At 40.8% G+C, this 13,234-nt stretch overlaps 1 protein-coding gene across 1 annotated transcript; it reads left to right on the top strand.

Annotated features, from left to right (window-relative positions):
* Window position 1: 1 nt before the first annotated feature.
* Window positions 2-7,593, top strand: NEU1 (neuraminidase 1; the record flags this gene model as incomplete). Its single annotated transcript, XM_044675264.1, is given in 6 exon segments — window positions 2-259; window positions 2,278-2,470; window positions 2,839-3,101; window positions 3,855-4,037; window positions 4,279-4,501; window positions 6,684-7,593. Coding segments are annotated over 6 exon segments (1,395 nt in total), but the record flags the coding sequence as incomplete, so codon positions are not given.
* Between the last annotated feature and the right edge of the window lie 5,641 nt (window positions 7,594-13,234).

Raw genomic sequence — 13,234 nt, 5'->3', positions numbered from 1 at the left:
CAATCAGGAAGGACAGGGCGGGTTTCTTTTTTTAAAGGGCTAGGGAGCGGGATCAGCTGACTCCCGGGTTCCTCCGCTCCCCTGCGGCGCGCAGTCGGTGTCTTGGGTCGGAGCAGGTGACATGGAGGAGGAGAAGGGACCAGACCCCCAGGAGACCCAGTCGTCGGGGTCGTACGGAGTCCGCGAGGTCTGGGTTTCCCTGGTGAGCCTTCTGCTGCTACCGGGTGCAGCGTCGTGGATGCCCAATGACTTCAGCCTGGTGAGTGCCAAGTCCGAATCTCTTTGCTTTGGGGACCCAGACTTCCGAGCGCTGCGCCCCGAACCCTCCCTCCAGCACTGCAACTTTCCAACCCAGCTTCCCTCCCGAGCAGTGCCCCTGCCCAGCTCAGGATCTAGGCTCCCCAGGTTCCTCCTGTGTCACCCCACAGGGTACTCGTGGGTACCCTATCTCCGTTTTCTCATGCAACCTTCTGCCCCTCGGCCGCCTCCTTCCAGAGCATCCATAATTCCTTCTGGGAACCCAGGTATCCTAGATCCACACCCGCCACTCAGATACATTCGGGTCAGGCACCAGAGACGCCCTTCCCCCTAAGACTTTACATAAACCGACTTATTTAATTAGGGCCATAAATGCCCTAGTTTTGCTCCCGGGGACCCAGACGTTAGAGTCCCATATTCCCACCTTACCCCCAATCCAAGCAACTAAGGCTTCTCATCACCCCCTTAAGGACTTGGGCATCAATAGCTGTCCCTAGGGACGTGGAAGTCTTAGGTTCCTCATTTTCTCAAGGACCCAGGCAACTAACCCCACTCTCCATCCCCAACTCCCTCCTGTTCACCCCCCACCATAAGCTTTCGGAGTTCTCTCTGTCCTACCCCCAGGTATCCAAGTTCTCCATCCTTAGGTATTTAATCACCCAGATCTCTCTCTCTTCCTGGCCCTCCTCAGCCCCAAGGCTACAATCTCCAGTTCTAAGAACTGGAAGCCTAGGTTTCTGAACTCCCAACTCTCCAAGGAACTAACTTAGCCCTTCTAACCCACTGGGCTCTGATATCAGAGCCCTATACCCAGCTCTCCTGGGGGAATCAGCCATCCATAAAGACAGAACCCTGAGTTCATATCCTGATCCTTATTTATCTCTTTCATTCCCTAGAACAGAGTCTTCTATCTTCAGCTTCTCCTAGAAGTCTTTCTTCTCTTTCTCTTCTATCTAGTCATTTAAAGTATCACAATTGGAATTTAACAAAAGGGTAAACCGAGGCAGATCTCTGCACAGGATAACCCTTTTTATGCCAAAAGCCATAGCTCCCTTTTTGTGGATTTTGGAGAGATCAAAGAACAAAAGGGAATAGATGGAATTGAGGTCTAGTTACAAAGCTGAAGCACAGAGAATAACATGGTTAGTAATGAAGGGCTAGTCACAGTACCCTTTCTCCTATGAGACTAAGAAGTACTCATTGTTGGAATCCAAAAGATAACAAGCCAGTCCTTTTGGACAGCAAACCAGACATCCTTGAAGGATGACTTGGTGGTAAAAAGATTTCCCCAACAGTAGCAAAATTACTCGAGGTAAGAAGAGCTGGTTTTTTAAACTTAATTCAGGCCAGCTGAACTCTGAACTGAGCTCAGAGACAAAGCAATTGTTTAAGAGTTAACAAAAGTAGTTGGAGAGGATGGGTAATAAAAACTCTCACCTTCTGTCTTGGAATCAACATTGTGTTTTGGTTCCAAGGCAGAAGAGCATCAAGAGCTAGGCAATGGGGGTTAGGTTAAGAAACTTGCCCAGTGTCACACAACTAGGAAGTATCTGAGATCAGATTTGAACCCAGGACCTTCTGTGTCTAGGACTGGCTCTTAATCCACTGAGCCACCTAGTTGCCACCTAACTAAATGAATTGTTAATAGGATCAATAAGAAAATGATCCTGGATCAATCTTAATCTTCTCAAACATATACTTACTATCACTGGGATTAATACTTAGGACTTGGAGTCAGAGAAAGACTTGGACTTGAATCCCACCTCAGACCTTTACTAGCTATAACCATGGCCAAGTCTAATAATCTCTCTGTGCCTTAATTTCCTTTTCCGTAAAATTTTGAGGGACAAGCTTGAAGGTCTATAAGGTCCTTTCTAGCTTTAAATTTGTGATCCAGTGATGATTCTCCCTTAATTGGACCCAGATAGCTGACTGTAGTACCCACTCCTCTCAAGAACTAGGTGTTAAGAGAACCTCTGCTCCAGCCCCTACTTTGACTTCCTTCTCCTGTTATTACAGGTACAACCATTGGTGACTTTGGAGCAGCTCCTTTGGGTGAGTGGGAAACGAATTGGGAGTGTGGACACTTTCAGAATACCTCTGATCTCAGCTACTCCCCGAGGGACCCTTCTTGCCTTTGCAGAGGCCCGGAAAATGTCATCCTCTGATGAAGGGGCTAAATTCATTGCCATGCGGAGGTCAACAGATGGAGGTGCCTGGATTCTGGAGGGTGGGGGGTTGAGGGAGGGTCTGGCCTGAGAACCCAAACAGCTGAATCATTTATTTAGCAAATGTTTATTAAGTGCCTAATATATACAAATCTCCATTCTCAGCATTAGAGATATGCGTAGCATAGCTTTTACTGAGAAGGAGTTTACTTTATATTGGTGGGAGACAGAGAATTGAGGGGAGGAAGGTACAAAATCCATAGTGATATACCTAGGAGACAAGGAGGAAGGAGAAGTCTAGGCAAAGTGTCCTGGTAAATCTGAGATGAGATTCTAGGCAGAAGGAGGAAGAGGTAAATAGGATAGGAGCTGAGAATATGACTTCTATAGCTTGATCTTGTGTTTTTATCAGGTGCCACATGGTCTCCCACATCATTTATAGTGGATGATGGGGATATTCCAGATGGACTGAACTTGGGGGCTGTGGTTGGGGATGTTGAAACGGGTACCGTGTTCCTCTTCTATTCTCTCTGTGCACATTATGTTGGATGTTCCGTGGCTTCCACCATGCTGGTGTGGAGCAAGGATGATGGCATCACTTGGAGCCCACCCAGAAACCTCTCTTTGGATATTGGAACTGAAATGTTTGCTCCAGGACCAGGCTCTGGCATTCAGGTCATCGGGGAGGGATGGGAAGGGGAGGGGGACTTCCTGAAATGAACATTTATTATATAAATGTGAACTATTATGGGCCACATTATGAGGTAGTGAGCTCCCTACTTTCCACTGAAAATCTTCAAACAGTCTGGATGACTGTTGTCAGGGATTAGTTGCAGAGAAAATTCCTGCTCAGTTATGGTTTAGACTGCATGACTCTTGAGGTCTCCTAATGAATGCTACAATCCTATAATTATTATTATAGTAACAGAAATTGGGACTTTGTAGAAGGAAAGTCTTCTTAAAAGACAAGATGTATTTACTCAGTGATGACCTAAAAGAAAAAAAAGTTGTGGTAGAGTTGTGACTCACTTTTTTTTTAAACTCTTACCTTCTGTCTTAAAATACTCTATATTGGTTCCAAGGCAGAAGAGTGGGCTAGGCAATGGGAGTTAAATGACTGTCCCAGGGTCACACAGCTAGAAAGTGTCTGAATCCAGATTTGAGCCCAGGACCTTCTATCTCTAGGCCTTGCTCTCAATCCACTGAGCCACCCAGTTGCCCCCTTAAGCATACCTTCCTTAATAAGGCCTGGTAGAGATTAGAGGTTAAAAAAGGGGAGACTAGAGAAAAACTGAAAGGAGTTTCAGAGAATGTGAGACTTCTTCTGATTGGTTTTATGTAACTGAGAATGCCTCTTTTCTGCCTTGGAGTCCCTGGGTTTAGAGGTTCTCATGGATCTCACTCCATGACGTTCTGTTTTCCCAATAGAAGCGGCATGAGCCACATAAGGGCCGGCTCATTGTTTGTGGCCATGGAACCCTGAAGCGTGATGGGGTCTCCTGCCTCATTAGTGATGACAAAGGAGCATCCTGGCACTATGGTGGGAGTATCAGTGGGATTCCCTTTGGGGAACCCAAGAAGCCAAATGACTTCAATCCTGATGAATGCCAGGTTAGAAACTTTAGAGTACAAAACTCCTTACTTCCCCATACATTCCCCTAATGTCACCCCCCCTTATACACCCAAGTGTCTGTTCTTCTCCCTGTCCCCATCTACTGACTTTCTCAGGCTCTGCTTCCCACAGAGGCCTATGTATCCGATACCCTAGCTTTCTTCAAGCTCGTTTCCACATTTCCACCTCTCCACTGAATGGGCCTTCTCCCCTGAAGCCTCTGACTTGCTGCCCCCTCAGCCCTACGAACTCCCTGATGGCTCCGTCGTTATTAATACCCGAAACCAGAATAACTACCATTGTCACTGCCGCATCATTCTCCGAAGTTATGATGCATGTGAAACCCTCCGGCTCCAAGATGTGACCTTTGACAAAGAGCTCATTGACCCCGTTGTGGCTGCAGGAGCTGTGGCCACCAGCACTGGCCTGGTCTTCTTCTCGAATCCAGCTCATCCAGAATATCGTAAGTCCCTGGGATGAGCCGGGGGATGCTTTCCTTTCCCTCACAGTCCTTTTTGACCCTTTTCTTTCCCTCCTCACCCCTCCCCCACATAGAGTCACATCTCCAAAATCTCTTATCTCTGTTCTTTATTCACACTGCCATTATCCTGATTCTAGCCTTCATCTACTCTTACTACTTTCATTGTAATCACTTCCTAATAGGTCTTGCTTCCATTTTTTTCTGCAATTTTTTGTTTTTCAAACCCTTACCTGTTGTCCTAGAATTGATACTAGTTATCAGTTCCTAGGCAGAAGAGTGGTAAGGGCTAGACAATTGGGATTAAGTGATTTGCCCAGGGACACACAGCTAGGAAAGGTCTGTGGTCAAATTTGAACCCAGGACCTCTCAGCTCTAGACCTGGCTATCTGCCCCTGCAATCTACCCTTTACAAAGTTATAAAAATAATTTTCATAATGTATACCTTTAAGGAGAGATAATACTGTATAGTGGATAGAGCTGGCCAGGGAGTCAGTAATATCCCTGAATTCAAGTCCTGCCTTTGATACATACTGACTAGACAAATCACTGAAACTGGCAACCTTCTTCTTCTTTTTTTTTTAAATAAAATTTATTTCTTGGTATTTTAACCCTTCCCTCCCCTCCCCACACCATAGAAGGCATCATCTGGCAAACAGATGTAAAAATGTAAATATATCCTTTGTTTGTCCACTTCTCAGCTCATTTCTCTGAGGGTAAATATTCACAAGTTATTCTTCAAACTAAATGTTCTTTTGGTTCTTTGTGGTTCACTCTTCATTAATTAATTCATGTAACATTTTCCAAGTTTTTTCAAAGTTAATCTGGACATTGATTCCCACCGTGCAGCAACATTTCCAACACAATTTTTTAAGCCATTTTCCAATTGCTGAACATCCCCTCAATTTCCAGATCTTTTTCACCACAAAGAGAGCTGCTATAAATATTTTAGAACATATAGGACCTTTTTATTTTTCCCTTATCTCCCCAGGAAATAGACTGGCAATTTTCTAAGGTTTTTAAGTAGCAGAGGAATTGCTGATTTTCATTGGTAAAGGAGGTTTTCTCAGTGACAGTTCCCCCCTCTTTTCTCCCTCCTCCCCCACCCCCTGGCTAAAAATAAAAAAATAAAAAGAACATCTCCCCACATCATTGGAAGCAGCCAGGTGGTGTACAGTAGTTAGAATATTAAACCTAAAGTCAGGAGGTTCAGAGTTCAAATCTACTCTTGAACATTTACTGGCTATATGACTCTGGGCAAGTCAGTTAACCTCTGTCTGCTTCAGTTTCTTCATCTGTGAAAAGAGGGTAATAGTAGCACTTACCAGAGTTGTTGTTTTGTGGATAAAGCAAGTTAGTATTGGTAAAGCACCTTGCAGACTTTCTTATTATTATTACCCTTCTTATTTCAATTGCATCCAACTCATCGTGACCCCATTTGGGGTTTCCTTGGCAAAAATACTGGAGTGGTTTACCATTTCCTTTTCTAGTTCATTTTATGGGAAACTGAAGCAAAGAGGGTTAAAGTCATTTGCCCAGGGTCATACAGCTAGGAGACTGGATTTGAACTCAGGTCTTCCTCACTTTAGGCCCAGCATTCTATCTACTGTGTCACCTAGCTGCCTCTGGTTTCCCATTTTTTACCAATTAAATATGAACTCCTTGCTTGAGGACCCTTCTCAATCTAGTAACAATTTACCATTATAGCTTTTTCTCCTACAATTCCTTTATCCAGAAAGACCATACTACTCACCATTTCCCAATATCATCCTTTTCTTGGTTCTATATTCACACAAACCTAGAATGAATTTCTCAGACATCTCTACTTGTTGACATTCTCTTCTTCCTTCAACATCTAGCCCAAACACCACCCATTTCCATGAAGTCTATCTTCATTTCCCTAGCCCCTCAGTCACCCAGTTGAAAGTGATCCTTCCCTCCTCATTTTCTTGTCTCTTTGTCTTGATCTCTCCTTTCCCTTTTCCCATGCTACCTTTTATTGTACTTATTTTAGATACATTATGTTATATCCCTTTTATTAGATGGTATATTCCCCTGAGATGAGGGACTGGCATTTTTCTTTTTTGTATCCCTTATGCTTTCTAGTTCAACAGTCATTTATTATATCTGTGCCATGTACATTTCCTGATTTCATCTTTCTCTCTAGGGATAAATCTGACTTTACGATGGAGTTTCAGCAATGGTACTACATGGTGGAAAGACACACTTCAGCTGTGGCCAGGTCCCAGTGGTTACTCATCTTTGACGGTTGTGGAGGGAGATCGAACTTGGGGAGATGGGACCCCACAGGTCTATGTCCTGTATGAAAAGGGTCGGAATGATTACATCGAGAGTATCTCTCTAGCCAAGATCAGTGTCTATGGCACTCTGAGCACTACCCTACAGCAGCGGAGAGAAGATAAGGTGTCAGGTGCACCTTAGACTTCACCTTTTAGGAATCTGTTGATCCATCATTGTTGGACATTTATGACTTTTTCCTAAGAAGTCAGAGCTTTTGGAATAGTCATCTTCCCTTTGATAGGGAAAGATCTCCTTTAAGACTTTTTGTCTTATCTCCTCTGACAAACACTAGGTCCTCTTTACCCCTGAGCCTTCTTTTCTTCTCCAATCATAATGTCTTTTTTTGTTAAGGAGATGGGACTCTACTTCTCTGCATTCTCTAGATCCTAATAATCTCTCTCTTAGGGCAATAGATTGCCCCTGTTCCTGACTCTACTGATCCTTGCTTTCCTACCCCACAGTGCTTCAGAGTGGGGGGTGAATTTGCACAAACCTGAACTCAGGGACTTCTAATTGGAAGGGGTGCTGGGATTTGGAGTGAGAGTACAGATTGTTGGGGGAGGGATTCTGGATGAGGAAAAGATACCTTGGGACTGTTTACATACAGATCAACAAGTTAATCAGTTAAATTAGTAGTTTTAATGAAGGAAGATGAGAATTTGCCAATGACTATTTATTAAAACAATGATTTCAATCTCTTTGTGTCTTTGGGTTTCCTAAATACAGCCATGAAAAAGAAAATGAGGTTAGAAGAAAGAGACTTGTCATAGTGCAGGGGAAAGAGCAGAAGACTGGAAGCTGAAGACTTTATTTGAGTCTTGACTGCAATTTATAAAATGGGGTTCTTAGGCAAGTCCCTTAATTAGAATCATGAAATCCTAGAGTTTGAAACCACAGAGGTCATCTGGTCCAACCTCTATCTAAAATGTGAACCCCCTCTATGACATTCCTGATAAATGATGATACAACCTAAAATTACCATTTTTTAAAAATATCACCTTCATTTCCAAATATATCTCTTTTCCTTGGGATGTATAGAGTGTGCAGGGAGGACTAGCACCTCTGGTATAAGGGTTTGTATAAGCCCTTTTCAGGGCTGCTCATCTACCTTTGATGTCCACCTTTCACCCAACTCTCACCTGTGGTTCCAAGAAGCCATGGCATACACAGCCATATCTGCAGATAGGCTAAGATAGGTTGAGGGTAACCAACAGGCCTCAAACCTGTTGCTGAATTAGGGGCATGTCTTCCCCAAGCATGTGAAGACTTTTGGGTGGAATAGTTAGAAAAGAAGAATTCATTCCAATAGCCATGAAGATAACTGAAGCAAACTCTGTGGAGCTTAGTTAGTCATTGAAGATGCCAAAGTCATCCAATGCATATTGGGCCATCACCAGTCATCCTGTCTTTTGTCTTCCACTGTCTCTGGAAGAAAAAATGAAGCCAAAGACTGCTTCACTTAAATCCCATTCATGAGCAAGTTGAGAACATCACCCTCATGATGTCATTGGTCCTCTTCAAAGACAAAGGACAAACAACAACATTCCTTCTCCCACCTCTATCCAGCAAGCTATCCCTTCCAAAAGAAGAAAATAAAAGGTAGTGCAGCAAAAGTACACAATGTGTCAACCAAATTTGACCAGCATGGACAGTGTTCTACACCTATAAGAAACTCCCTACCTCTGGGAAGTGAGGAAGGTGCATATTCTCACATCTTCAGGTGTAAGTTTGGTCATTATAATTACATGGCACTCAGTTCCATATTTTGTTTTTGTTTTTTTAATTCACATTGTAGTCAGGGCATATATTAGTTTCCTGAATCTGCTACTCTACCTATTTAGTCTTCAATTCTCTGGATTCTTGAATCTCTCTGAATTTCTTATGGCAGACTAATATTCCAATGTGTTCATGTACCATAATTTGTTTAGTCATTTTCTGTTTAATATTTATTTTGCTCCCAATTTGTCTCTAACCAGAAACAGTGTCACTGAACATTCTGATATATGTTGGACCTTTTGTTTTGTCTTTCACTTTGGAGTAAAAGTCTTGCAATGGGATCTCTAGTTCCCAGAATATGGGCATTGTAATCAGGTTCTGGTTTGGTGGGGTTTTGTTTTGTTTTGTTTTTTCATAATTCCAAATTGTCCTTTAGAATTTTGTTGTTGAAAGGCCTTTTTCAATTGTGTCCAATCTTTCATGATCTTTTTGGGGATTTTCTTGACAAAAAATACTAGAGTGGCTTCCCTTTACCATAGATGAGGAAAAAAGGCAAACAGGATAAAGTAATTAAGGTTACATAGCTAGTAAGTGTCTAAGGCTGGATTTGAACTCAGAAAGACTCTAGACCTGGCATTCTATCTACTTCATGACCTAATTGCCCTTCAGAATAGTTTTTACCAATTTGCAGCTCAACTTAGCAGCATATTAGTGTCTCCTTTGACGTTTGCATCTTTTGTCATCTTTGCCAATTTACTGCCTGAAAAGTTATTTTTATTTGCATTTATCTTCTTCTTAGTGATTTGGACCAATTTTTTGTGTTTAGAAGAATATCCTGTAACTCATATTGTAGGCATAGAGCTGCCAGAAAATAAATTAATTTTGATTATTAGTGCAAGCATTTCTTCTTAGAAAGCAAATGATGAATAGAGCCATCCCATGAGTGAAGTTCTCTAAACTAAATAATTTTGAAGTTACTGTTATAGCATTCCCTAGTAATAGACAAAATTACATATGAAAAATGATGAAACAGGGTTAACAGAACCAAATTCAGTTAATAGTTTGCATTATCAGGTAGAACAGGAGTCATTTAAATTTCATTATACCTTTGGAGAATCATTTTCCAAAATCATTCAGTCCCTCTTTGACCATTTACTTCAAAGATTCTCTTTCCAGCTGGTCAATACTGCCCTAATCATTGCCTTATTTCAAGGAAAGGGCCAGTTAGAGAGAGGGGGAAGGACATTGTTTCAAGTTTTTTCTTTTAAATTAAGATAATTTTAAAGTGCTTTCCTCATGTTTCCAAAAGAGGAAGCGGGGGTTTGAGTGCTTTCACATATGGTTGTTAATAATTTGCAATTCTTCTTTTGAGAACTATTTGTTCATATCCTTTAATCAACCACTTATCTGTTGGTGAATAGCTCTTGGTTTTATACATTTGTGTTCTCTTTTTCTTGAAAGCAGATGTTTGATGCAAATATTTTTTTCTCCTAATCAACAACTTTTCTTCTTATCTAATTGCTAAGATTTTGTCATGCAAAAGCTTTTCAATTGCATGTGTTCAAGATTCTATTTTGTGATTGCTTCTTTCCCTTATTTGATTAAGAACTTTCCATTAGCCATAGCTATGAGTGGTATCCTATCTCATTCTCTTCTTAAGTTTTTGGTTCGTTTTTAATGATGTGACCTTTAGTTTTCAGGTCCATTTTGAACCTATTGTGGTATATTGTATATGATGGTTAATCTAAACCTAATTTGCAGTTTTCTTAGCAATTCCTGTCAAACCTGAAGTTTTTCCTCAACTAGTTTATGTTCTCAGGTTTATCACACATTGGATTTCATTGAGTTCAATTATTTCTGATTCTTCTTTATCTAGTCTGTTCTCATCTACTTTGATTTTTTTTAAAATGCAAATAGTTTTGATGATTGTTGTAGAAAGTTTATTTTTTTAACCTTGCACTGAAATTTGCTCATCTGTATCTTCTACCTATTGCTGCCTTTTTTTTTTTTTTAATCTTTACATTTTATCTTAGAATCCATACCAAATATAGGTTCTGAGGCAGAAAACACAATAAGGGCTAGGTAATAGAAGTTAAGTGACTTGCCCAGGGTCACACAACTAAGAAGTATCTAAGGCCATATTTGAACCCAGGACCTCCCATCTCTAGACCTGGTTCTCAATCCACTGAGCCACTTAGCTGCTCCCTACCTATTGCTTCTAATTTAGCCCTCTGGAGCCAAGCAGAATAAATCTAATCTCTCTTCTCTATGACAGCCTTTTGCTTCTCTAGAGAGTGTATATTAATTTATATTAAATTCACACACTTTCAGAATCTAGAAAATAGCTATCATATCAGGAGGAGTTTTCCCCAGTTCCTTCAACAGAACCTTTTTTGATGTCTCCAGTCCTCTTGGCCATCCTAGTCCTTGTCCACCTTTTGGACAAAATCCAATTTATCAGTGTGTCCCTTAAAAGTATCCTCAGTAGCTAGCCAATGAAATGTTACGTATCATAGGTATCTGAGGTATCATGCATCATGTTGCTAGTCTTCAGTTCTGGTAAAAAAATATAAACAGACTTAAAAGGCACCAACATAAATAAAGCTTTTGGTGCCTTAAAAAAAAAAAAAAGTAACCCCAGTACTGGACATAATAGTGTTAGGGTTCAAAATGGGTGGCCTCCAGAGGAACACACGAGACAATGCAATCAAAGCAGGAGAAAGCTTTATTGCCAGTACGCACTGGGGAAACTCATCAAAGAGAGTCCCGAAGCATGCATTCAGAAGAGGGAATATATATGTTTCTAGGATATAGGTGCCTTTGTCTTAGGGTGAGCTAATAGTTAGATAGAGGGAGTAGGGGATGCTTTCAGGTGCCGCAGGACATGATTCTTAATCTTCAAGGTTGTTCCGTTTAGGAGTTGTGTCCCTGGGCTGTCAGCCAGGAGTTGGGTCCCTGGAACCTTGAGTCAGAGAGATAACTGACCTGCTTTGAGTCAGAGAGATAACTGACCCGCTTGGGCATGACGTTATCCAAAACCCCCTGCTTAATTGCCAAGTTTAGCTTTTTGGCCATAATATTCTTATAAGCTATAAGCTATAATATTTCTATAAGCTTTTTTGGCTATAACAATAGTACAGATGTGGCCTGACCAGGACATAATCCAAAGGAACTATCATCTTCCTCAAGCTATATATTTCATATGTGTGTGTGTGTCTGGATTACAATAAAATTACTGGGTTTTAAAATAATAGCATTTATAAAACACTTTATATGTGTTATCTTTTGTTTCTTACAAGAACTCTGAACAGTACTATTATCTCTGTGCTATTATCCCCTTTTTACAAACAAGGAGATTGAAGCACAAATATGTTAAGTAGTTTGCCCAGGGTCATTAGCTAGGAAATATCTGAGGCAGAATTCAAACTTAAGTTTTCCCAATTCCATATCTTTCTCTCCATTGCACCACCTGGCTTCTTTTTTGGTAGTCATGCTGTGTAAATAGAATTAGCTCATCCTCATTCATTGTTAGACTCTAGCCGTCAGAAATAATGTCACCTCACCCAACTTAGTGGGGAGGGGAGATGAGTTATCCACACGTGACAACAAGTAACAAATCAAGGACAAGGGACTGCCCTTCGGGCAGTCCAAAACAGTGTTGAGGCTGCCATTTGTCCACTTGAAATTAGAGGTGGACCTCTAGGAAGTGATGAAAAGATGCTGTCTTTTAAATGTGATGGTAACTTCCTGTGGAGCAGTTGGTGCTTTGAACTTGGTGTAGAAGGATCTCTGCTGAGAACCTCAGGCAGCTTCCCTCCGAATTGTCATGTGGGTAAGTTAGGCTGACTTCCTTTCTCCTCCCTTGGCGTTTCTGGAGGCTCTACCCTCAAGGAGGCCTCTCTTGCCTCTCTAATTGTAAAAGGCCTTGTGGCTATTAGCCTTGTTTAATTAACCTCTGTGCTCCTCTGCTGGGCCTCTAAATTCTCATTCGGTCGAGACCCCTGGTCCGGGCCAGAGTTTCTCTTTCTCTGTTTCCCTCCCTTCAACCTTCCTAATTGTAAATAAACTTCCATAAAAGTCATCCCTACTTGGGTCTATTAATTTGGAATCGATTCCTGGCTACCATACTTTAAATATCTAGTTTCTCCTCTTACAATGCCACATTTTTGACATAGTGACCTTGAAGTTCATGAAGACCTCTGATGTTTTTGCAGGATTTGTCCAACTGATTTGACCCAAGTATAATAAATTTAATCTTTTTCGATTATTGAGATCATCATTTAGGATCCCAGTTTTGTGATCCAAAATATTAGCCAACTCTCCCAGTTTTGTTTAATCCACAAAGAATCATAGAACTCATTTTTTATTTAAAACATTCACATTTATTGTTTTCATTAACGTATTTTTTCTTCTGTCATTTGTTCCTAATTTTATATATGATTGATATTTATCTTTATATAATTCAAATTTCAAATAAGATAATATTTTCCATTTTAAATGTCAGTTTATCCAAATACTAACATTGCAATTTCTGCTTGTTTTAATGGGGTTTTATCATTTATCTTCAATGATATTTTAAAATCAAAATTAAGATTCTTTTGGTTTCTTGAAATAGTTTACAAGTCTTATTTTAATGAGAAATTGAAACCTCTACTATATATTTAGGAAATAAAATTGCAGTTTATTTTCTATTAAAAAATT

This window comes from Gracilinanus agilis, chromosome 4, assembly GCF_016433145.1.
Source record: "Gracilinanus agilis isolate LMUSP501 chromosome 4, AgileGrace, whole genome shotgun sequence".
In the NCBI taxonomy this organism is placed as follows: Eukaryota; Metazoa; Chordata; class Mammalia; order Didelphimorphia; family Didelphidae; genus Gracilinanus; species Gracilinanus agilis.
The sequence above is the reverse complement of the archived record's forward strand: the minus strand, read 5'-3'. Positions and strand labels throughout refer to the sequence as shown.